This window comes from Erpetoichthys calabaricus, chromosome 16 (assembly GCF_900747795.2).
Source record: "Erpetoichthys calabaricus chromosome 16, fErpCal1.3, whole genome shotgun sequence".
NCBI lineage: Eukaryota > Metazoa > Chordata > Cladistia > Polypteriformes > Polypteridae > Erpetoichthys > Erpetoichthys calabaricus.
In genome coordinates, this window is record NC_041409.2 from 48,369,480 (window position 1) to 48,396,232 (window position 26,753).

General features: G+C 36.3%; 1 protein-coding gene across 3 annotated transcripts in view; it reads left to right on the forward strand.

Moving 5' to 3' along the window:
- The window catches only part of map3k9 (mitogen-activated protein kinase kinase kinase 9), a 154,069-nt gene extending 131,851 nt beyond the window's left edge, over nt 1–22,218 (forward strand). Inside the window, exons 10-12 of one of the 3 annotated variants that reach the window (XR_007933655.1) lie at nt 6,762–7,508; nt 15,415–15,569; nt 18,329–18,436. Coding sequence is in view for 1 of the 3 variants with exons in the window: in XM_051919913.1 (XP_051775873.1) it covers nt 6,762–7,508; nt 18,329–18,822 (1,241 nt within the window). In the remaining 2 variants the exon portion in view is untranslated. Of the gene's footprint in view, nt 1–6,761; nt 7,509–15,414; nt 15,570–18,328 lie in introns of all 3 variants that reach the window. The other 2 variants (XR_007933656.1, XM_051919913.1) reach the window with 2 other exon arrangements.
- Nucleotides 22,219–26,753: the final 4,535 nt, after the last annotated feature.

Genomic DNA, 26,753 nt, shown 5'->3' on the forward strand with positions numbered 1-26,753 from the left:
CATTAAACATACCATCTGCATTTCCCAACAGGCAATCTACCTGAAGCTAAGTATGTTTGGGCTGAACAGTACTTGGAATGGACATAAATTAGGAAAAGCTTGGGTTGCTACTAGAATAGGTGTTTATTACTCCAGCAAGGGGTGCTTATTCTGTGATTTGTGTGGGGATCCCAGTGCCCCTGTGCAGTGGTGGGACACTGTGCTGTAAAAATTGGCAATGTTTTTCATATTAGATGAAATGAGTTAATTACGGTCTGTGGGCATGACAGATCAATGGGCATTCTTCTTCAAAAAGAGTACAGTGTTCCCCGATGTCATGGCTAAACTGCCCACCACAGCCTTGTCCATTCTGGACCCTAATCACCCTATGTCCCTTACTGGCTAACTGCCTCTCTCACCCCTTTACCACCTAATAGCTAATGTGTGGTGACCCTACTGGTGCAAGAATGATTTTCTTTGTATTTTCCAGGTGGATCCTAGATATTGGTGGTGGTGGTGGTAGTGGCTCCCCACTGTCTCTGTAAATTAATTAATTAAACTAACTTAATTAAAATCATGTATGGGGACAAAACCTAGTGGAGGTTTAATTTTTTAAGTTTGGTGCTAAAAATACTTTCTAGGAAAAAAGGATCCTGAGTTTTCCGCTAATGAACTAAATATATATAAATTAAATTTCAATGTGAGCAAGTAAGGAAGAAACTTTGTAAAAATTACAGAAATATGACAAGAATAAGGGTCCACATAGCTGAAGCATTGAAATCTCTGTGGCGTCAAAGCCAACAAGGCAATGGAGCCAGATAGTTCATCAGCATGGTTCCTGAAGTCCTGTTTCAAGCAGTTGGATAAAACTTTATTTGTACCCTGGGAAAAAATTGTCTTTTTACATACTGTAAGCTCTTTAAGTAAATACCTAAAATAAGTAGATAAGTAAGTAAATAAATACACAACACAAACTTTGTTTCTCTCCATGTTTTCAGTTTTTAAATGGTGCCTGTGGTATCATGCCTGATCTTTGGCAGTATTCCTCACTTCCATTGCAGTGAAATGCTTTGAACATTTTGTGAATAATGTTTTGGGCTATGTCCACACTATTATATTTTAATTTTCAAAGGGGCATCCTTAAACGAAAACTGTCTCACTCCACACTAGTATTTTCACATTATTTAAGAAAGTATATCTGCCCACACTAAAATGACCAAAAAATGCATTTAATGTAGACGTTTACTTATACTACCATGCACACATTGGCAGAAAAATCCTTGAAAGCATGAAAATGCTTCTGGCTTCTTGGTTTATCACAAAACTGTAGTGGTCAGTAAATTATTTGTCTCTTGCACGTGTATACAGCATTCAAAGTGTACTAAATGCAAATTAGATGCATACAAGAAAGCAACAAAACAAGTGCCATGGAAAGCAACTCCTCTTTTGTTGTTTGTGAAAAGTTACCAATCAGGGAATGAGATGTTTTAATGAGCAGGATCCAGCTAGAGAAGGACTATGTAATAAGCACAAACAAATTGGAACGTGATTAGAGTCTGTTTTCTGAAAACTCTTAATTTATGCCTGGTCTGTGGAGTCAAAGTCGGAAGCAATTATTGGGTTACCAGAGTCAGAGTTGGTAAAAATGTAATGTAAAATTTGCAGTTTCACATATAATAATTTGATGAAACTTTTTCTCTTTTCAGGATACATTTTAATTAACATTAAAGACTGATTTCTAGTGTGTGTTTGTGTTTTTTCTCTTCTCCAAATTTCAAAATATTTGTGGTGTTTTAAACCATTGCATAAAGTCACAATGGCGAGAAAGTTTAATAAAATCGTCAGTTTGGTTTTTTTTTTGTTTTTTTTTTTTTTCAATCACCACATATGGGAAATCTTGCCTGTATATTACCATATATTCAGGAGTCGGAGTTGAAGGTTTTGTGTACCAACTCACAGCCCTGATTTTTTACCTATCAACACTGCAACGCTGAACCCGCAAATTCAGAAGTATATGGTTCTGGAGAATGTTTTCAGAAGTATGTTTTTGAGAGTTAGAAATGCCAGGTTATTGTGAATGAAAAGCAAAAATAGAGACTAAAGTCAGTGGTTTTTAAATGAAAAAGTATTAGTGTGGATGCAGCCTTAATGAGACAGACTTGGCCCTCTAAGGATAACCACCAGTTTTGTGTATTGTGCATACAGAAGTACAGGGAATGTGACACTGTACATCTTGCATAAAATTTACTCATTTCTTTATAGGTCTATTTCCTATGTTAGAGCACTTTTTTTTCAGTGCTCAGTACTACCCAGCCTCAGCTATTGACTGAAAAATTTAACAGTATGATTTTAAATTCTTATGTTACATTATATAATCTGGACTCCCTTTAAAATTGTTCACAAATAGGATAAAAAAACAAATTTTTAAAGGTCATTCATTTAGGTCAGTCATGTTCTGTCACCTACATTATTTACACTGTAGGCCAGTAACCTGAGAGGTAACAATGATCATTGTTTCTTTATGAAGAATGCAGGTGACCCTATGGTGACGCATATCTGAGCAGGGTGAAGACTGCTGCTTAAATCAGAATGGACTGCTTATCGAATATCTGAATATCAAAAAGACAAAAGAAATGGCTTGAGTTTTATAGGCAAAAATTGGTATGTTCAACGCTTGGTACTCCAAGAGAAGATGTAGAGGAGTGACTGAATATAAATATCTGGAAAATCATATTGATGATAATCTAAATTGAAATATAAATACAAAAAGCATCTATTTTAAATGCAGTTTATTTCTCCGCTGTAAACTTGGACCATTCAAGGAAGATTGAGCTCCATTTCTTGATTTAGTGATCTGATTAGCCACATTTTATTTTAAAAATTTCCAGCAGGTTACCAGACGTGTAGGAAAAAATATTGGAGCTGGTGTTTATGGCTTGATAAATATGTGTCAGAGGGCAGTAAATGAGAAACTGGAAATAATTTTTGCCTTCATTAAATCAGGCGGGAGAGTTGCATTGAAGACTCGCAAAAAATAATTCAGCAATTCTTTGTCATGTAGCAGATTGTAACAAAAACAATGAAGTGTCTTCGTGAGTAAGATGAATATGTCTAGGTAAACTCCTATTGTCAATCTGAAGTACTTATCAAAGTATTGTTTTTAAATAGGTTTATAGGGTCATTACTGTCATGTGTACAGAGTACAGTGAAATTCTTTCTTGCATGTGCCAATCAACATGCAAACGCAACGCCATTCTCCGGCACCATGATTAGTGAGTATTACTAATTACCTCAAAACTTCTGTCTTCCTCACCTGAAAAATCTCAGAACACATTTGGCAGGCATTACCAATGCAAGTAAATGATGTGTTTCTGAATTTTTAAAAATTGTAAACTGTTGTCTCTCTGTGCTTTTTGTTTTTGTGTATGTGGATGCAACTGAGAAGGCAAATTTAATGATTTCTTTTGTAAACATAGCTAAATAAAAGTTTAAACCTTGTCTTATGCTCATATTTTCATAGTAGGGGATGAGCAATACTACTTTTTGATTTAGCTTTCTTAGACAACATCCATCTACAAAGTTATAAGTTAGGGCTGCTGTTCTATTAAAAGAATTGCATGATTAATAATTTTCATTGAAATTAACTGCATCTTAATCTAAATTTTGTGTATTTCCTTCAAGCATATTAGTTTTCCATATAGCAGAAATAACTCTTCCAATGAAAAACAGTTTCAGTAACCACTTGCCTGACCATATTAAATAATTATGTTCAGTTTATTGGACAGTTTTCTGTAACAGAACGAGTCAAATAAACAATAACACTATTCAGTCAACAGCTCAATAAATTTTAATTTGCGTGATCATGCACATTAGTCCAGCATTTTGGTTGGTTCTGCCAATAATGCTGTGTTAACACATTATTGGTTTTCTGATATTAAATCCAGCCAATGCTTAAGAAGACGAGTTCTTTTTTTTTTTATTAACATCATATCCAGGGATTTTAAATAAGCGATTATCCTGATGTGTTGTTGATCATTATCAACTTGGTCAGAATTTTCCACAAGAACTCCTAGTTTTTGCCAGACCTTGTCTCTTTTGTCCTTTTGTAAGCATCTAAGACTTTTAAAGCATAGGGCTTGGGCTGTCACAATTCTCAAATCACGAAAGGCTGAGTCAGTTTGCATCATTCTAGATCGGTCAAAAGCACATCTTCGAAACATACAAAGATGGTAGGATCATACGCAATCCTGACATCCCGACTTCAAGATGGCAGATTGTTGGAAGAATCATTGAGTGGGGGAACGTATTGTTCTCTGCCCAGTAATTCTGTAATGTTGCAACAGGGATCGAGAACCAGTGACCCACACTACTTTTTTTAGTAGACTTGGATTCATTTGCCATTGCTTCCATAATAACATATGAAGTGTGGTCATATTAACCAGATTTAATTAATGCATTTAGGTGTTTCTTTAAAGCGTTTAATCATAGAAAGTTTGAACACTTCAATTGCATCCATTAACGACAATGAATCAGCAGCCCTACTAAAAATATATAGTCTGTCAGGGGTCCCCAACTCCGGTCCCGGAGGACCCCAGTGGCTGCAGGTTTTCATTCTAACCCTTAATTAGTGACCTTTTTTCTTCTGCTGATTAACTTCTTTTAATTTGTAATTGCCTTGTTTTTAAAGGTTTGTTCCTGTGAATTTCTTCATCATTCCTCTGAATTGCTTAATTTCTTTCCTTAAATGGCACCCAAACAGAAATGAATTGTGAAGTGAGTGAGCCAACAGAAGACCAACTAAGTCAGGGCCTCAAACTCCAACCAGTTGATTAATTAGATGCCAAGCCTTGTTGTTAATTAAACCCATTCTTTAATTCCAGGGCTTATTGCTGCTCTCATTGTGCAATAGCAGACATTTCCGAAATGGCTTATTTCTCTTTTCTAAGAGATCAACATTCCTGACACCGTCATCTTTCTTTATTTTCAGATATTGTATGATGAACACAGCTTTCTGGTCCTGTTTTGGCTCATTTTGTATCATTATTGTTTGGCAACTAATTAAGGAAAAATAAACTAATTAAGGGGTCTGAGTCTTCAAGAGGAAGTCGATTAAAATTAATTCAAAAAGTTAAGTAGCGGCAAAAACGGGTCACTAATTAAGAAAATGGTTAGAATGAAAGCCTGTAGCCACTGTGATCTTCCAGGACTGGAGTTGGGCACCCCTGGTATAGTGCTGATTAGTATCATAAGTTTGCAATTCAGTTCACAACTATAGTATGAAATGCATTAAAATCATGCATTAATTTATTAGACATTCATTTAATGCTTCATATAGTGTATTTTGGGCAGTTTCTTATGACTACTAATGACAATGTTATTTAAAATTGTCTCCATAGAAATGCTACATTACTATGAAAAACAAAACCCCAGCATTGTGGTCCCTAATAGAACAAATCTTATTGCCTGCTCTGTAAGCCTTTTTCTTTCTGTCTCCAAGGTCTTCTGCTTTTCATTTCAAGTGAGCATCTCATTAATGCATAGTAAGGAACATTAAACACTTTGCAATAGAATTTGCATGGATATCTGTGATAATTAGAGCTCAGAGAGTTTAAGAGCTGCTGTGTGATGAAACAATGAGATGTAGCCATAACATATTGTAATAAAATAGTATGTCTAATTTCTAGTTCAACCACGTTCCTTGCACCCCACACAACCTACAACTTACATTAATATAATTCTCAACAGTTGAGAAGAATTAATTAATCATGTAATATTATACCTAAGACCTACAGTCTTTAAGAAAAGACCTTAATTATTCCAAAAAAGACCTAAAGCCTATCAACTCAAAAAAAGTCCAACACCTAAATTCTCAAAATGGGAAATGGGAGTTACCTAAACATCTGGCTCAAATTAAGAATACCTTAAACACTAAATTTATTAAATACCCACTGCAATTAAAACATAGATTTACAAATGGAACAGAATGCTAAAGACAAAATACATTTCTCAAAGAAAATGCAAAAGATGAAATTAAGTAATAAATTATCAGCAAAAAGCACAGTCCAAATATAATCAAGAACAAGTCAGCTAAACCAAGAGCATAATTCCAAGAACAAATGTTAAACAAAAATAGTCAAAAACCAATCAATCTTATAAAGAGCAAAGCACAAAAAGAGCATCAAAAAAGAAGGCAAAGAGTAATTAATGCCTCGACAAAGAACAAAAGCAAACTGGTAGAATACATAGGGGAGCTCAAGTACCACCAGAAGACCCTAATAGAGAGACAAAAGAGGAAACTACTGTGGGAAAATTACATATTATCTAAATAACACAAGTAGAGGACTCGCAAGAGGATGGAAGGAAAATTATAACATTTAAAAAAGCCAAAAAAGGCACAATGTTAACAGTTTGCCTTGAAACCTGTTGACACATCCGCATTTTGCTTTAAGTTCGTGGAACTGAATGTTCTGTGCAGATGGTCATTCATATACTGTTTCAGTTCTTGTTGACATCCGACTTCCTCCTGTCTTACTATTTCATTTTGTTATGAAATTGTATGTTTAATTTGTAAACTTTGTGGTTTTTGCAGTGTGTCTGTTATTTTATCCCCACTAAATTTAAGTATTTTCATAATTCCTCATTTTTTAAGTGGTGGCATAAAAGTGCCAATAAAAGTATTTCTTGTAAAAGTTTTCTTAAAATGATGATTATATGAAATATATAATAATATAATATTTAAATTTTTTTTTTTTCGTTTTTAATGTGAATGTATTTTATTGCAGAGAATAAAGATGTTTGTTCGATGAAACCAATGGAGAACATAGCCCCTTCACCTACACCTGCTGGTTACTCTTACCTTTGTATTCCATTCCAAAGGACTACAGAAGATGATGGGTATGTTGTGGAAGGCAATGGAGAACATGCTCCACCTCCTGGATCTACACCTGGTACTCCTGTCAATAGTTTAAAAAGAAGTCCTACACAAGCTCGTAGGTCTGAACTTGTATTTCTTGGTTGTGGAGCACTGTTAGCTGCTGTGGGCCTTGGGTTCAATCTTTTGGGAATGAATAAACAAGGAAATTACCAGGAAAACAGACACTCAAGAAAGGAAAGCTTTTTTCATTGCTCTGGACTTCCTCCGACTCGCAAGTTGTTTCGAAAAGACACTTGCCATCACCCTCCTCCCCAGACTGTGGATCGACCCTTCCCATCATCTCTCACTCTTTTGTCCTTGTCATCTTTGTCTGACTGTAACTCAACACGTTCTCTTCTGCGCTCTGACAGTGAGGAGCTGCTTGTGTATCTCCAGCCTAGTGAACTGGAAAAGCCAGAGTCCAAGCCCATTGCAAAACCCAACCCCCTTGTCAATACTCATTTGGAAAGTTTTAAACGTAATCCTCATCAGTCTCTCACCCCTACACATATCCCCTTGGCTTCAAGTGCCATTCGGCGTCTTCGACGGACACCTTCAGATGGGGCCATCAAGCAAGAATGTCCATGTGATGGAGACAGAAGTAATGTAATGAGAGGTCAGTACTGCTATATAGTGCTGTATAATTCTAGAAATTTGGTATAGTTAAAGTGGCACACACCATTACATGCAACCAAAAGCACTAAAATGACTCACAAAACTAGCCTGCAATATTTACATGCAAGTATTTGTATATACTGGGAATGTAGTCTTATTTAAGATTAGAAAAGAGAAGGAAAGATTTTATTCATCCCAAGGAGAAACTGAGGTATTGCAACAGCTCGGTTTAGGAAAGACAAGAACAAGAGTACATTATAAATATAAACATCTGTAGCATTAGAGAATGAAATAGGCATATAGAATTTAAAATAAACAAAATTGCATGGAATTGCAAACTTTTTTGTACAAACACAACAAAGGTCTTGTGAGCCAAAGTAAGGTTGATGGAAACTGTTTCTTTATTAATTTCAATAAGGATGTTCTGTTCACGTATATAAGCTATTTAATCTCTTTGGCATTAACCCAGAGCATGACACGGACTCAGAATTCTGTATAAATACGGTTAAGCCCAAGTCAGACTTGTGGTGTTGTGAAATGATCCGCTTTACAGTGTTAAGCATGAATAAATCAGTACTCTTCTGCCATTTAGTTGATGAGATATCAACATGCTTCAAGGCGTTCTGCCACCTTGTGTTATCTTAAGAGTTAACATATCAGTATTCATTATTGGGGTGAAGCTGTTAACCAAAAATACAATGACAAATGAAAAGCAGTAGAGCCAGTTTTAAAATCAACTGAAATTGAACCATTACTCGAATCGAGAATAGTGTTGACTTAGTGAATTGGTCATCAGATGTTGACTGAAACTTACACCTATTAGGTAGATTCCAACCTGCTAAGTTTCAGTGATATTTGTGTTAGTGAGCTTCATACTACTGCTGACAATCCTTCACCTCCTCGTTGCTAGTTTAGGTGTAAGACTGGCCTAAAAATATCTGTTGGTCATGTTTATCTGGATTATTTACAGTTTGTCGATGATAATCCAGTGAAGATGATAGTTGTTGAAATTGTTATGTTGAGCAGGAGTCACGATAGCCATCTTCTTATTGCAGTCACTGGCAGCTTGTCGCTGCTGATGGCATGTGGGTGTTCAGTCACAGATGGTACTCATCCACAAGTCGGTTGTTAGACATCCATTTTCAGCCTGTTATCATTGAGTGTCGCTTTTCACTGGTTTGAAATACCTGCATTTCAGTAAAAATGATTATAATGAAGCCAAAAGCTCAGTACCAAAACTGTTCAAACCATGGGATGTGTATCAAGCGATCATCAAAAATATCCAGAATGTGTATGCTCCCTGCCTCTGAAGCACAATGCAGTAAACTGTGAGTGTTCACGTAAGAGGAAATGTAGAAGTCACTGTGCCTTGTGTAGTGGTAGGCTACAATAGCACAATGAGCAGTGCAGGTCGTATTGGTCAGGCACTGTCATTCTACCTTGCAGTTTTGGTCTCCAGGCTACAAAAAGGACACAGCAGTGCTAGAAAAGGTCCAGAGAAGAGCGACTAGGCTGATTCCAGGGCTACTAAGGATGAATTATGAAGAAAGTTTAAAAGAGCCAGTTCTTTTCAGTTTAAGCAAAAAAAGATTAAGAGGTGATATGATTGTTGTGTTTAAAATTATGAAGGGAATTAGTGCAGTGGATCGAACCTGTTATTTTAAAATTATGAAGGGAATTAGTACAGTGGATCGAGACTGTTATTTTAAAATAAGTTCATCAAGAACAAGGGGACACAGTTGGAAAATTGTTAAGGTTAAATTTTGCACAAACATTATGAAGTTTTTCTTTACACAGCAAACCATAGACACTTGGAATACGCTACCAAGTAGTGTGGTAGACAGTAAGACTTTAGGGACTTTAAAAACTCAATGTTTTTTTAGAAGAGTTAAGTGGATAGGGCTGGCGAGCTACTATTATATGCCACATAAGCTTTAGAAATACACAGTCCCCAAGAGCTAGTGATGCATTGTTAATTTTTTATTTTTTTTAATTATTTTTTTTTAACAGATCCGAATTAGATGGTTTTTCCCAAAATATGCGATCAATAAATCATTATACATCTTTCCAGTTCTTTGCCACTTTTGTGAATCTTTGGGAAAGGGTAGGGGTGCAAGATGCTCGCATGCACACTGCACTTCTACTATATGGCTTTGCAACTTCCACTAAAGTAAATTAAATAATATCTGCAGTATGGAAGTGCTTTATACCTGTGTGAAGTTCTAGTGTAATTAAGAATATAGATAAAAAGAGAGAGTGTCACTTCTGAATATGATAAAAGCGGTACTTTCCTTTGTGTCTGTGTCCCATAAAAATGGCATGAATCACTCCATGGTTCACTACACTAATACCAAAGATAGTGTTTGACCAAATTGAAATGATCAAAATGCACAACATTAAAATTAATAAAGTGATCAAATTCCACACAGGAACAATAATATGCAAACACTACACACTGACTCGGCTGATATCCATAGCAGTGAACAGTAAGGCAGCAGATTTTTATTAAGCATGTCTGCTTTTTAAGCAAGATTTTTAGTAAGAATCTTTTTTAATGTTTTACTAAAAGATATATTTGGTGTTTTTCAAGTCAAAATTATTTCTTCAGAATCAGAGTATATATTAGTTTGCCACTTGAAATTGTTTATAAATTTTAAAAATACCTTGTTTATTCTTGCAGTTTACAATATGTTGTTGTATGTACTGTGGTCCAAAGGTGAAAAGTCTTAAAACTTGCCAAATATATCCACTTTGAAGCATCCTTTTGATTATGAAAGGAGTCTAAAAATTATTTTTATCACTAATTTTTGGTCCTGAAATGTAAGGATACATTTCATGCTCTTTTGTCTGCTTGCAGCAGCTGTTGTAGGTGAAGATATGACAATGCAACACTGAATCCCAGCCCATTCATTAAATTCTATGTAGTTATTTTGCATTGTCTGTGGAGCAAGATGCACAGCTAATGGCAACATGGTGAAAAGAGTACATAAAAGTTTTATTGTTGTTTGTACACATAACAATAAATCTGAACTGATTACAATGAATTGTATTTTTAATAAAAACCTTAGACTTTTGGAAAGAGCCAAGCCACCACCCTTTCCTTGTCGTGACGTGTCATGTTGTGCATGCATAATTTAAAAAAAAAAAAGGGGAGACTTGGAAAATGAAAAAGTCAACATGTGCTATAGAGCAAATTGAAGCACTACAAACCAATTATTATTGTTTTATTATTATTATGCATAGTGAGTTGCTAAGGATATGGTAATTAAAGAACTGATATTAAGTGAGTAAATTCACTGACGTTCACTGATACTTTGTCTTGCGTGGCTAGATGTGATTCTCAAATGAGAAAATCTAAAATTGCTGTTATCTATTCAAGGGCTTATTAGCACAAGATAACTGAAACATAATAATTAACTCAATATAATGACCATTGCAGTGGTGGAGACAAAAAGACATACGCATACCCTCTCAGACCACCATAGCTACTGGGCTCCACACATTTGAGAAGTGCCTCTGTCTGCTATATCTTTCTGTCATGTTAAATATTGCATCACTTTATTATATAACAATAGCAAATAGAGTTTGGATAAGCATTGTGGATTATAGTGATGCTATTTTTTTTAGGTGTTTGTTTAGAGGTGCAGTTGAAAGGTAGATGTTGTGCAGCCTCATTTATGCATCTACTGGTGGTGTTAGGCAGATTTGTTGATTCTGGTGTTTTGAGTACTGAAATATTCATTTCCTGTGGCTCTTCGTTATCCGCTCTCTTAATGGCGGATTTTGAAGGGGTGTGACACTCCGTTTACTTAAAATGCATATTTTGCAGTTCATATTTTCATGAATATAGTTGCCAATTCTTTCAAACTTACCTCAACTCCTCCACTTCTTTCATCATAATGATGAACAACAGAGATCACACACAGTACCTGTGAAAATGCAGCATGAAAATGTATGAAAATGAAGTGCTTACCACTTGTCCATTCATGTCTTTGAAAACATGCAAAGTGTTCCCCGCACAGGTGACACATATTTATATGTCTAATAGGGTTTTTTTTAAGGAGACTTTGACTGTAGACTGTTCATTGCAAACCGAATCTTGCTGTCTGTCGGACCAGGTTAACAAGAGCACCTCCGATGGTTTAAAAATGTGACAGTCAGTAAGCCATCTAATTGTTCCCACCTAGTTTTAAGCATATATTCTCTCATGGTTGTCTCCAGGTGTACTGTACATATTATATGTCTGCCTTCAGCATGTCTGATACCAGTCAGTCCATAAATGTACAATACAGGGAGAACATGCAGAACTCTTGTAGACCCTGGTGCTGTGTGACAGGAATTACTGCTCTGCCTTACCATTCTGCATATGTTAATACATCAGTACTGAACTTACTAAACTGCCTGAATTGATGCTGTTAAAGTAGCCCGTGTGTATTTGGACTTCCTGCTTTCCATCTGATGCTTGTTGGGATAGGTTCCAGTAGCTCACCATGAATAAGCAGATTAGGAAAGTGGATTGAATGGACACCTTTAGTGTCCATTTAGTTCTTCAAACCAAAACAATTTTGTCACATGCAAATTATGCATGCAGTACAATATGTAATGTAATGTTTAGTTCTTGCCACTTGATTCCGTGCTATGTAAGTGCACTCAGTCCAACATCAGCAGGTAGTATTTTAGCGAAGTAAAGGAATAAGCTTCCATACAATGAATATAATCATAAGTGTGCCTTTTTCAGTTGCTATTGTCCAGTTGTGTACAGAACAGCAATTCACATCTGGGCATCAACATTAAGCGTCAATAATGGTGCTTGACAATGACTTTCTGAGGTGATGCACCTGGGCCTGAAAACAAAGTAAAGCACACATCCAGTCTCTTTTTAAAATGGTTCAATCTCACAACAGTGGTTTGCTTTTGTCTTTTTTTTTTCTTTTTTTTTTTTAATCTTCTTAAAACGACATTATACGCAGTTTTGCAATATGTGTGTAATCTCAAGATGAGATCAATACTCAAGACTTTTTTAGCCTGAAAAATGTACGTATTTGGTGTGTTGTAAAGTATTTCTTTACAGTGGGACCCCAGTATCCATAAGCTCCATTGTAAATTGTAAGCATTAGCTAGTTGTTTTTAAAAATGTATTAAATATGCTTCACTTTAGAATGCAGTTTTCACGAGTAAGGCATTTTCATGAGGCAAAATAATAAGTATTCTATTGTGAAGAAAAAACTTGAACTTGAAAAATACCAAAGTTATATTTTAAGACTTCTGTATAGTAGGCCTTGTACAGTTGTAATGTTTTTTTATTTTTATTTTTAACTGATCAGCTTTTGTGTGTGTAACAGGAGGTACTTATGATTTTCACTTTATGTGAGTGATTTTAGAATTTAACCTTCTCCGATGACTGTATTGTTACTGTGTGGAAAGAATTTTTTTTTGTGTAAACTTTCTATGTTGAAGTAATTTACAAACATAAACTGCATTGATGTTAGTTAATTTTATGCAGCAGTGCCTTGCATTGTACATGTGCTTTGGACGCTGCAATGCTTTGTGAAGTAGGAAAAGCTACACATGGCTCTATGGACTATGCTGTTTGTGGACAGCCCACCTGAATTGCCACACTGACTCTTAAGTTTTTAAGTTCTTCTCTTAGCACAAGAGTAGATCGGTGATGTCACTGAGCTGCTTCCATCTGGAGTGTATGCAAAAAACACTGAAAATGTTCCATGCTTTAATATTCCTACATTAAAAAGTAGTTTTCACTATTGAAAGATAGAAAATTATGACTGCTTCCCTTTAAGGAGTGCTCATAGCTGTTCAAACACATTTTGATAATTGCAATTGCTCAATAAACTAAATTATATTACCCCAGTCCTCACAGTTATGATCAGACCCCATAATATAAGGAACAAGAGTACACAGAACTGGCAGTTAGATTCGAACTGGCCGATTTTCATATAAAAAATAATAAATCAGTCAGAATCAGCCAGGACAAAGCCAATCAGTGCCTCTCCACATACAGTACTGTGCAAAAGCTTTAGGCAGGTGAGATAAATGCTGTAAACTAAGAATGCTTACACTAATAAAAGTGTTGATAGTTTATTTTTTATCAATTAACAATGCAATGTGAATGAACAAAAGAGAAATCTAAATCCAATCAATATTTGGCATGACCATCCTTACCTTCAAAATGGCATCAGGTACACTAAAACACAGTTTTTTGAAGGAACTCGGCAGATAGGTTGTTCCAAAAATCTTGCAGAATGAACCACAGATCTTGTGCAGATGTAGGCTGCCTCATATCCTCCTGTTTCTTCATGTAATCCCGGACACACTTGATGTTGAGATCAGGGTTTTGTGAGGGTGATACCATCAGTCTCAGAACTCCTTGTTCTTCTTTACACTGAAGACCGTTCTTAATGACACATTCTGTGTGTTTGGGGTCATTGTCCAGCTGCAGAATAAATTAGGGGCTAATCAGACGCCTCCCTGATGGTATTGCATGATGGATAAGTATCTGCTTCCATTTCTCAGCATTGAGGACACCATTAATCCTGACCAAATGCCCATCTCCAGTTGCAGAAATGTGGCCCCAGACTTGCAAGGAGCCTCTACCATGCTTCACTGTTGCCTGCAGAAACTCATTATTGCCCTTTGGTAAACAAACTGCCTTCTGCTACCACCATATATTTCCAATTTTGACTCCTCAGTGCAGAGCACCTGCAGCCATTTTTATGCATCCCAATTGTTATGTTTTCATGCACCCCAGTTCCTATGTTTTCATGCATAGTTGAGTCGCTTGGCCTTGTTTCCTCATTGGAGTTATGGCTTGTTGGCCACAGTTCTTCGATGAAGACCTTTACTGGCCAGACTTCTCCGGACAATAGATGGGTGCACCTGGGTCCCACAGGTTTCTGTCAGTTCTGAGCTGATGGCTCTGCTGGATATCTTCTGATTTTAATGAGAAGTAAGCTTGATGCGTCTTTCATCTGCTGCACTGTTTCCTTGGCCGACCACTGTGTCTAAGGTCCTTAACGTTGCCAATTTCTTTGTGCTTCTTCAAAAGAGCCTAAACAGAACATCTTGAAACCCCAGTCTGCTTTGAAATCTTTGCCTGGGTGAGACCTCACTGATGTAATATAACTAACCTTGTGTCTTGTTGCTGTGCTCAGTCCTGCTTGTGACATGAAACTGTCGTCCACAACCTCACCTTGGTAGCAGTGTTTGGCTATTCCTCACCCCGTTTTAAATCAACTACACAGCTGTTTCTGTTTCAGTTTACAACTGTGCTTCAACCTACATATGAAGATGATGATCGTTAGCATCTGTTTGGTGTAATTGGTTAATCATATATCTGACTATAATCCTACAGAATCCCTGACTCTGTACAAGTGTACCTATAAGAATTGATGTTGGTTTGAAGGCGAAGGGTAGTCACACCAAATATTGATTGGATTTAGATTTTCTTTCTGTTAGCTCACTTTGCATTTTGTAAATTGATGAAAATAAACTATTAGAATTTATACTTGTGAAAGCATCCTTTCTTTACAGCATTTTTTTAACACCTGCCTAAAAACATTTGCATAGTACTATATGTAGCCTCATATGGATCTTCATATCCTTACTCAATATTGTATTGGATAACACAGGTATAATTAACAGTCTGCGTTGGGGTGGATGGCAATTTCTCCCAAAAATTTCTTCTGCCCTTATTCTAAAATAAATAAATCATACAGCACAGTGTTTGCGATTAACATTGAAATTGCATGAACTTTTTATATTTATTGCTAACCTGCATTCTACCCTTATAGGGTGTTCTCTAAGGCTGTTACATGTTTGTTTGCCACATTCCAGTTCTCAATACTAGTAAAAGATCTATGGTAATCAAACATCTTCATCTTCTCACGCAGTCTGTTGCCACTCGCTCTTTGAGATGAAGGAAGAAGACTAGAAAGTGCTGCCTACCTGCTGGGTCCTCCACCTAACAAGGAGAGTGGTATCAAGTCCCAACAGAGAGAATGTGCATTCTTGAAAATATTTGATGAAGATGAAATTTCAACATCCAGTATGTGAATATTGAAGTTGCCCATCAAGATGTCTTGGTCACATTTTATAAGCTAATTTTCTCAAAATGTTATTAATGACAAGTAAGAGGAGGAATATGATCTAGAAGGTCTATCATTTAATGAAATGGTGTTGTTTGTTTGGTTCAGTGTTGTATCAAACTTTAGGACCTCAATGAACCAACATTCACTAGGCATTAAGGAGATATTTGTAATTGATCACTAAGAAGGAATTACTCAATTTTCACCTCCTCTTAGAATGTTGAGAGTTTTGAAGAAAGATATAGTCACCAGGCGAGGACTCGCATAACTACTAGTGAGCCAGTAATGTTTGGATAAATTTAATTCATAGCAAAATTTACAGATTTGCATCTAAAAAAAATTTTGCAAAACCAAAGTTCTCGACATTTGAAAAGGGGTTAGTGTGTACATATATAAGCGTTTAAACAAGACCTTTAATCAGTTTTCATGACCACTCTTGAAAAGTTCTGTTTTACTCTCATATCATATCTGTAGTAAATCTTTTTTGGAGGTGTTGGGCCCAGCTCCCTGCATACTTCTGGACTCTTCTTTTCTAAGAAATGTGGGGGTGGAAAACAATAAACTCCCAAAAACACCAGTTTTTAGTGCATTTTGCAATTCTAAGATCGCATGTGAAATTCATTTTAGCAACTTTACTGCATTCAAAGATAGTTAATCTCATAACAAAATAGAAAGGAATTTGGTATTATAGAACCTATAAACTGCTCTCCTACAGATGCAGTTACTTCTCTTTTAGAGTTTAACTTTTTGTGATACTAAGCTAAATAAGTTCAATAGGAGGACCGTAATCTCATTGCATTTGTACACCTTAATCTCCTTGGTGTTTACCCCGATTGTCACTCCAGCTTGCAATTCTATGTAAACACAAAGTATTCTGTAGTACTTAGGGTAACCTGATCTGAAAGCCTGTACTGAGTTAAATCCAAATAACTCTCCGGGCAATATCCTATTGCCATCTTGTGAATGAAATAATACTCTACCAAAAAAAACTTTTTGCATGTGTTCCGCCACTCTAAGGTAACTCATCAATATTCATGAATGGAGTGAAATAATCAACCAAAAAACACAATGTCATGTAAATGAAAAGCAGTAAATCCAACTGAAATTGAACCATAAGTTGAATCAAATGATTTTGGTGACCTGAGGTTGACACAAATAGTGCAACTGATACATATGGCACTGTATGACTGAACCTCTGTGATACATCTGCTTGTATGAAGCTGCCGAAAGTGGCAAAAAGGAAAAATGATTGTGATCGAGTAGAAGGACAAGGACAAGCCCCCTAAGCACTGTTCACAATGCAGCAGCTGTCAGTGTTTGTGTCAGGAGAAATGTGGAAGTCACTAAGCCTTACACTGTGGTAGTCTGCAATAACATAATTAGTGGCTTTGATTTTGATGTCCAGACACTGATATTCTACCTTCTCATATGCAAGCAACAAAAAAAGAATATTAAGAAAAAAGTTCACAAAGGGGCATGTTCCTATTATCTTCAATGCAAAATTGGGCTATGTGTTGGTGACTGTTTCAAAACATACCCTATGAAGCAGGGGTCCCCTTCTCCAGTCCTGGATGACCACAGTGGCTGCAGGTATTCATTCTAACCCTTTAATTAGTGACCTGTTTTTGCTGCTATGATTAATGTGAACTAAATGTGCATCAGAACAGCAGCGGAGGCTAGACGAACCTTTCCTACTGTACTTGTGTTGACATTTTGGCATTGACATGTTTGTTACACATAATCAATTTTTCCTTGTTGCAAAAAAATGCAATATTTTTTGCACGTTTTTCCAGGATGGAACATAACGCTAAAGAGGCTAGTAAAAGATAACCTATTACAAGATCTTTTTTGTATATATTATGGACAAACAATTGGGTGAACACTACTGACACACACTAATTAAATGACTTACAGTGGGTACGGAAAGTATTCAGACCCCCTTCAATTTTTCACTCTTTGTCATATTGCAGCCATTTGCTAAAATCATTTAAATTATTTTTTTCCCTCATTAATGTACACACAGCACCCCATATTGACAGACAAAAAAAAGAATTTTTGAAATTGTTGCAGATTTATTTAAAAAGACAGCCCGCATGGAGTTTGCTAAAAGACACCTGAAGGACTCTGAGATGGTGAGAAATAAGATTCTCTGGTCTGATGAGACCAAGATAGAACTTTTTGGCCTTAATTCTAAGCGGTATGTGTGGAGACAACCTGACAGAACTGGAGAGGATCTGCAAGGAGGAATGGCAGAGGATCCCCAAATCCAGGTGTGAAAAACTTGTTGCATCTTTCTCAAGAAGACGCATGGCTGTATTAGCTCAAAAGGGTGCTTCTACTAAATACTGAGCAAAGGGTCTGAATACTTAGGACCATGTGATATTTCAGTATTTCTTTTTTAATAAATCTGCAACAATTTCAAAAATTCTTTTTTTTGTCTGTCAATATGGGGTGCTGTGTGTACATTAATGAGGGAAAAAATTAATTTAAATGATTTTAGCAAATGGCTGCAATATAACAAAGAGTGAAAAATTGAAGGGGGTCTGAATACTTTCCGTACCCACTGTACTTAGGGTTGCATTGTGAGGCAGAGGTGGGGTTAAATCAGCAGTCTTCAAGTTTATATTTCACAGTGCTTTAGTCTAATTGATTTAATAAGCATGCAGAAATTATTTCACGGGGTCATAGTATTTACTGTATATATACATTTCTTCTTCAGCTTCCATCCCAAAACCCGACAACATGGAGATACCACGGCTGCCTGATCCAAACTTGGTTTTTCCACCAACCCCCCGTCGTCGTGCACCATCTTTACATGACTCTACTCCGGAGCGACCCAAGACCTTGGACTTTCTTTCCCGACCACGTCCAACAGCAGCTTGTCGCCCCCGCCCTGACCCTTGGCAGCTCATGTCTCCCCGCAGAGGAAATAGCGATTCCCCAGCACACAGCTCAAGCACTGGTACTCCTCCAACAGTGGACCATTGTTGGAGTGGGACAGCTGGCAACAGTGCAGGTAGTGGTGGCAGTGCCCCTGAGGAAAGACCAGGACTAGCCTGTCAGGTATTACCACCGCCATCTTCCTGCCAACGTACTCTACTAGACCTGGATGCAGAGGGTCAGAACAAAGATGGAACTCTTCCCCTCTGTATGGCAGAAAACTGCACCCCTAAACCTTCACCTTACTGGCTCAAGGAGGACTTTTGGTCTTAGCATGTCTTCCCTACTCTCATTGTAATGAGCCTCGCACTGGGAATGCACTTTCTGAATATTTATTCATATATGTCTGTATGTATGCATTTATTTATGTGTTTATCAAAATTAGTTAGTACTTTCCCTTTTCTTCTTAGGTCCAAAATATTGTACAGCTGAGCAGCTGTTGCCAAGTTCAAGCGCAGGAACACACTGCAAGAGCACAGAAAAGTGTTATAATTGAAGACATACAAGCATAAAGCAAAGTATCCAGTCAGCATTTCAAAATGGCGATATTATCTACCACTACATTAACTATTTACATCCACTTTCCTTTGTAATCAGATGCATGCAAACTGGCTTTGTAGTCTGCTAGTGGCAAATCATTTTAACACACTGACATAAACAAAAATATACCAGAGGCCTCTTAGTCAACTGCTGCAATACAGGTGTATTGATATTCTTAGATATTTTATGTGAACAGTAATTCTTCAAAGGGGTAGCACAGCTATCTCACAGGTCCAACTCTTGTACCTAGTTGTTGTCTGTATGGAGTTTGCAGATTCTTCACTTGTCTGTGTGGCCTTTCCTCCTTGTGCTCATATTTTCCTCCCTCATGCCCTAAGACAATGGTTCCCAACCTTATTACATCCAAGGACCAGCGTTTCCAACTACATATAAAGTAGTGGACAACCAATTTATATGTAATATAATGTCATAAACCCTTGTTTATTTTTATTCAATATCACAAGTTGTTAATTAATTGTCAGATGTCAGGAAAATTGTAAGGTAATAGTAACGAAAAACAAATTTTCTGTATAATTTTTAGTAGTTGCATAAATCCTTGATTAAATTCTGTACTGTATATGTTTATGCAATTCAGTGATTAGAATCACAAAACATTCAATGAGAGCCTTGAATTTCTCTTTTGTTCACTAGGTTTCCAATATAAAGCTTCATAGAAGTTAAAGACCTCCCAAAGCTGACTTTTTTTTTTTAATAGCATTAAGAGCAGAAAATGCAACTTTTCTTTACGGTGGTGCCCATTGCCCCTTTAGCCTCCATTGTAAAGTATCAGTAAGGGCAAGATATTTTTTTAAATTTATAGAAAATGCTCAACTTTAGAACACAATTTCTCATGGCTCAACTTTAGAACACAATTTCTCATGGCAAAAGGATATATACCATGTTTGTGAAGAAATAACTTTGACTTGAAAAATACAACCTTATCCTTTAACCCCTTTACATTATCCCTGAGATAATTCTTCCACTGCTAGTCGCATGCACACCATCATCTCACCGTCTGTAGTGAACTGCAGGTAGTGATGGAGGGCATCACTTCTGTGTGCAATTGTGTCATGCCCCATCAAAAACATGTCAAGAAAAACTGCTATAAACTGCAAGGCCATTTATTGCAGGAAGGATCGGAGCCAATTCACAGCACTTAATACCAACTTGATAATGCAGCTGTGTACCACAGGTTGGGAACCATTGCCCCAAGACATGCAAGTTAGTGAACTGACAGTACCAACATGTGCAGCAGAGTGATCTGCATTAGACTGGCATCCTGACCCAGGATTTATTCCTACACTGTACCCAGTTCTGCTGGGATAGACTTTAGCCAAGTGCAACCCAAAGTGGATTAAGCAGCAGGTTTGAGATTTTTCTATTAAAAAAGTAACGGATAGCAAGCTTTCTAAATAACTGTTACCTGTTCACAGGTTAGATGATTCTTAAGTCACATTTTCTCAACTTAGCAGTGTTTGCACTATAATATGGAGATCAACATCAATTGGATTGTGAAGCTAACTTCATAATGTGTGCTTAGCAGATGCTTACTTGAGTCTTTGAAAACTGAAGTGAGACTAGTTTGCACTTTATATCCCAAAGAGCATTGTTTCAATTTAATGATGGGTCATTTTAAAAATCACTGGAAAACTTATAGAAAAACATTGTGACTGTATTTTTTTTTTTTGGTCCACTTTTGTTTTTGAAATCATTTGCATCTAATACAGCAGCCAGCCTTATTTCTTTTCTGCTGCTCATTTATAATCATCAAGCCCATTCAATTCCTGTTGTATAGATAAGAGTTTTCTGTAACTCGGAACAACTTGTAATCAACATGGTTAAAAAGTAGACTAATCTTAGGGAATATAGTGCATCATAGTAAATTATAACGTGCAGCTTTATAAGTTATACCTTTATAATTGAGTAGTATGGTTTAATATGCTGAGAAAGTTCAATGTTGAAAGTATCTTTTTACTTTAATGTTCTTTGCAGTGCTGACTGTTGTTCAGTTGGCCATCCTTTGAAGCACTAACATTAGCACAGAGCGTCCAGCAAATGATGATAAACTAGAGTAAGCAAATGTAGTTGAAAAAGAGGCTATGGTAAGTGTTGATTTATTAAATTATTTGATCAAAAATATAGATGCTATTCTGTAATTTAACCAATACTGTGCATTTGCCAGATGTTTTAGCATAGTGTTTACAGTGAAGTGGTTATGCGATGGAGCCCGTGGTGATCTAAATCTTTTGCCAAATAATTTATTAATCCAGACTTTTAAAATGCCTCAAGAAGGTTGTTTCATTCGTAAAACTAATGTTTCACTTTGATTAAAGAAGGCAGGGATATCTTCTGGTTTTTGCTGCCAAACACAAAGCTTTAAAAGCAATTCTAACTAGCCTGAGAGCTTCTTTTTTAGGTGGCTCTTTAGTGAACTTTAGTACAAGTCCACCAAATTTGTTTTGTTATTTGTAGAAACTATTATAACCATGGAATTCCATAGCAAATCAAGTCATAAAAGCAACAGTTTGAGCACAAATACTTTGTCTCGATTACCTTTTTCCATGTATAGTTCTCTTTGCAGTGGTACAAGGTTAATAAAATACAATATTGTAAATGTGAATTCCTCGATTTACAGGTTATAAATATCCATTACCCCTTCCAGCCATTCAAGTCTGAACTCTGTTTTTTGGTGCACACACAACTTGAACAAATTTTAATTTTTCACAGAAATGTCAGTAAAAGCCATCTGTAAGCAGGTGAGAATACATATACACGTTTACTTGTTACTTAAAGTGATTCCTGTTAATAAATGAAATGTTGGTCATTTAAAAAAGATGTTGTATAAAAAAACCTATGCTTTAAAAATATTCCAGTATTCACTACTTTTATTTGTAATAGGTTTAGAAGTGTACAAATAAAGAATCAATCATTATGATGTTAGATTGAAACCAAGGAAATCCAAGCAGGCTTGGTTCTAAGGCAAAATTTTCTTTTGTTATTCTGATATTGGTCATATAATCATGGTGAGCGTATTATATAAAGATACATAGGCTTGAAGGAACTTAATAAAGTAATTCCTGAAAAAGTATGGCTCTGCAGTATTCTAGTTCTTTTGAAGCCCTTTATCATTTTGTCTTCCTATGAAATCCTGTTGCCTTTGGTTTGTTAATTTTGTTTTGATTTTTTTTATTTTGTTGTTTCCATTTCCTCTGACCTTAACAACAGGAGTTTGTCATAATCAAGTTGTCGGGTTTTTGCTCTATCTTGGTAATGCTCCTGTTCTATGTTTTTTTGGTCATTACATTATAAATATTTCCATTTATGAGTATATTTACTTTACAAGAGTTCTGGTTTCTTTAGGTTTCCTTTTGCCCCTCAGGGGGGTGTCTATATCAAGATTTGGAGGTTAGCAAAGTAGCTGCAAGCTTTCATTGTAACCTCTTTCTTAGTTAGTAACCATTTACTGATGCCAATGGAATGTAATTTGTTTTGCTTTAATTTTATTTGGCCTTATTCAATTTCAAATCCTTGTTTGTTTTTTTAACGAGTCTTTCTTTGAGGAATTCGCTGACTTAATGTCAATTTTAATTACGAACTATAACACACTCTTAATAGTCGGCGACTTTAACTTTCATATGGATAATCAGTGTGACCAAAAAGTAAAAGAATTCATGAACATCCTGGACTCTTTTGATTTAAGACAGCTCGTTAATCAGCCTACACATAAAGCAGGTCATACGTTAGACTTAGTGATTACCAAAGGACTAAAAGTTGATGTAAAGCAGGTCATTGATACTGGTCTATCAGACCATTTTCTTCTACTATTTAATATAGAAATATTGATAGAAAACATTCATGAGAAGCATATTGTTAAAAAACGCTTCTTTGACTCATCAGCAGCTTTAAAACTTACAAACATTGTAAGCAATCAGTCCGTTTATAGTGCCAACTATAATAGCGAGGATAATGTAAATAGTAAGGTGGAAAGATTTAATACTAAAGTGAGGGCTGCTGTTGACTTAGTTGCACCTGAAAAGACAGTTAAAAAAGTTTCTAGCATTGTTATACCATGGAAGACCCAAAGAGTGTCTGATCTAAGGAGAACATGCCGTACAACTGAGCGTAAATGGAGGAAAACTAAACTAAGTATCCACTATGAAATATTAAAGGTTAAAAATAACAGAATGCAATAACACAGTCTGTCTTGAGAGGCGCTGCTATTTCTCTAGAATTATAAATAACAATGCTAGTAATCTCAGAGTCTTTTTCTCGACGATTGATTGTCTTCTAAACCCAGGTAACTCAAAGGAATGCCTCCAAAGTATTTCTAGTAAAACCTGTGAGGCTATTGCTGTATTTTTCAATCAAAAAATTAATGATATTAGAAATAACATAGTATATCTCCCCAACACTGAGGATCTTCCTAAACCACAGTACTCTGTTACAAACAAATTAAATTATTTCACCAGGATAGATTTACCTGACTTACATAAAATAATTTCTCAACTGAAACCCTCCACCTGCGTCCTTGACCCAATACCAACAAGTTTTTTCAAAGAAGTATCGGGCGTGCTAATTGATAATATTCTTGACATAGTAAATTCATCATTAGATACGGGGGTCTTCCCAGACTGTCTTAAGACTGCTGTAGTTAAACTCCTACTCAAGAAAAATAATCTTGACCCCTCTGCTCTTGAAAATTTTAGACCCATTTCTAACCTGCCTTTCTTAAGTAAAATTCTAGAAAAGGCATTCATTATGCAGTTAAATGACCACCTCAATAAACATGCTATTCTTGATAAATTTCAGTCAGGTTTTAGAACAAATCACAGCACAGAAACTGCGCTCGTTAAAGTAGTCAATGACTTGCAGGTAAATGCAGACAGAGGCCATTTATCTGTTCTCATCCTCTTAGATCTGAGTGCCGCATTTGACACCATTGATCATAATATTCTTAGAAATTGCCTTAGTCAATGGGTGGGCCTCTCTGGCAGCGTCTTAAATTGGTTTGAATCCTACCTGGCAGGGAGAAAATTCTTTGTTAGTTGTGGTAATTACAACTCAAAGACACATGATATTCTATATGGTGTTCCACAAGGCTCTATCCTGGGTCCACTGCTCTTCTCAATCTACATGCTTCCATTAGGTCAGATTATCTCGGGACATAACGTGAGCTACCACAGCTATGCTGATGACACACAGCTGTACCTATCAATAGCACCTGATGACCCCAATTCTCTTGATTCACTAACACAATGTCTTACTTGTATTTCTGAAGGGATGAATAGTAATTTTCTAAAGCTAAATAAAGAGAGAACTGAAATTTTAGTGATTGGCAATAATGGATACAATGAGGCTATTAGAAACAAACTGGATGCATTAGGATTAAAGTCAAGACGGAGGTAAAAAGCTTAGGGGTAACTGTTGACTGTAATCTGAATTTTAAATCACATATTAATCAGATCACTAGGACAGCATTTTTTCACTTAAGAAACATAGCAAAAGTTAGATCTCTTATATCATTGAAAGATGCTGAGAAATTAGTTCACGCGTTTGTTTTCAGTCGACTAGATTACTGTAACGCACTCCTCTCAGGACTACCCAAAAAAGACATAAATTGTTTGCAACTAGTGCAGAATGCAGCTGCTAGAATCCTAACTAGGAAAAGAAAATCCAAGCACATTTCTCCAGTTTTGATGTCACTACACTGGTTACCTGTGTCATTCAGGATTGACTTTAAAATTCTGCTTATGGTTTTTAAAACCTTAAATAATCTCGCCCCGGCTTATATATCGGAATGTCTGATGTCTTATATTCTAAATCATAACCTCAGATCCTCAAATTAGTGTCTCCTTATAATTCCAAGAGCAAAACTTAAAAGAAGTGGTGAGGTGGCTTTCTGCTGTTATGCACCTAAAATCTGGAATAGCCTGCCAGTAGGAATTCGCCAGGCTAATACAGTGGAGCATTTTAAAAAAACTGCTAAAAACAAATTAATTTAACATGTCCTTCTCATAACTTCACTTTAATTTAATCCTGATACTCTGTATATTCAATTCATTATAATAACTATTCATGGTGGCTCTAAAATCCATACTAACCCCTACTCTCTCTTCTGTTTCTTTTTCTGGTTTCTTTGTGGTGGCGGCCTGCGCCACCACCATCTACTCAAAGCACCATGATGTTCCAACATTGATGGATTAAAAGCCAGAAGTCTGCATGACCATCATCATCAAGTCCTTCCATGAGAACCTTAAATACAAAGAGGACTATTTCATTTATGTTAGGTAGAATGCCCAGAGGGGACTGGGCGGTCTCGTGGCCTGGAACCCTTACAGATTTTATTTTTTTCTCCAGCCGTTTGGAGTTTTTTTTTTTTGTTTGTTTTTTCTGTCCCCCCTGGCTATTGGACCTTACTCTTGTTCTATGTTAACTAATGTTGTCTTATTTTAATTTCTTACGTTGTCTTTTATTTTTCTTTTCTTCATTATGTAAAGCACTTTGAGCTACTTTTTTCTATGAAAATGTGCTGTATAAATAAATGTTATTGGTTTTTTTTTTTTTTTTTTTTTAACAGCAGCCAGACAACAGCTTCTGATACAAAATTCTGGCTAATCTCCATCATTCCTTAACCCTCAGTTTCTTCTTTTTGAGCCATCCTATCGTGGATTTGTTTGAGTGTTTTACATATGTCTCTTTACGCAAAGGTCACTTATGGTTCAGCTTCAGCATCTTTGACAGATGTCCTCACAATGTCCCCAGGTACTTTTTGGTACAATGTTGAATTCATGACACCAAGACAAGCCAGTCCCTGAGACTGACAAACAAACCACCATGATTTAAATGAGTAGCACCATAACTTAACATAACACAAACCACATTCTGGTCAGCTCTGGAGGTGATTATTATTTACTTATTTGGCCAACACCTTTAACCAATGTAACTTGCACCATTTGAGATATAATTGGTTACATTTCCTTTGTTTATTTCCAGTTCAGGCACAGGCTAGTGAAGTGACTTACTTATGGTCACACTGTTGTCAAGTAGTGGGATTTGAACCCGCAACCTCAGGGTTTGCAGTCCAATGTCTAACCACTATGCCACACAGCTTAATATGTTTCCAACAGTGGAGTGGTTGGTCACAGTTGCTTAGAAATGGCTTTAAAATCTTTAATGTCTCCGAGGCATCACCATTGTTTTTCCTGAGGGCCTCAAATCGCTACATGCCTTAGTTGCTATACAGTGCTGTGAAAAAGTATTTTCCCTCTTCCTGATTTCATCTGTTTTTCCTCTTCATAACACTGAATTGTTTCTGATCACCAGACAAATTAATACAAAAGGTATCCTGAGTAAACATGATACACAGCTTTCAAATGATCATTTGATTTATTAAAGTAAAAAGGTGCACCAACATCTATATAATTCATGTAAAAAAAGTCATTGCCCCCACCCCATGTCTCAGTCAAAAGAAATTCCAGAAGACCTGAGAAAGTAAGTTACTGAAATATATCATTCGGGAAAGGTTTACAAAATAATCTCTAAAATCTTGAGACTCCACCTCTATGGGAGCCACCATCTCTAAATAAAGAAAACTTGAACAGTGGTAAATTTTTCCAGTGGTGGCTGACCTAGTAAAATTACTCCAAGAGCACACAGAAAACTCA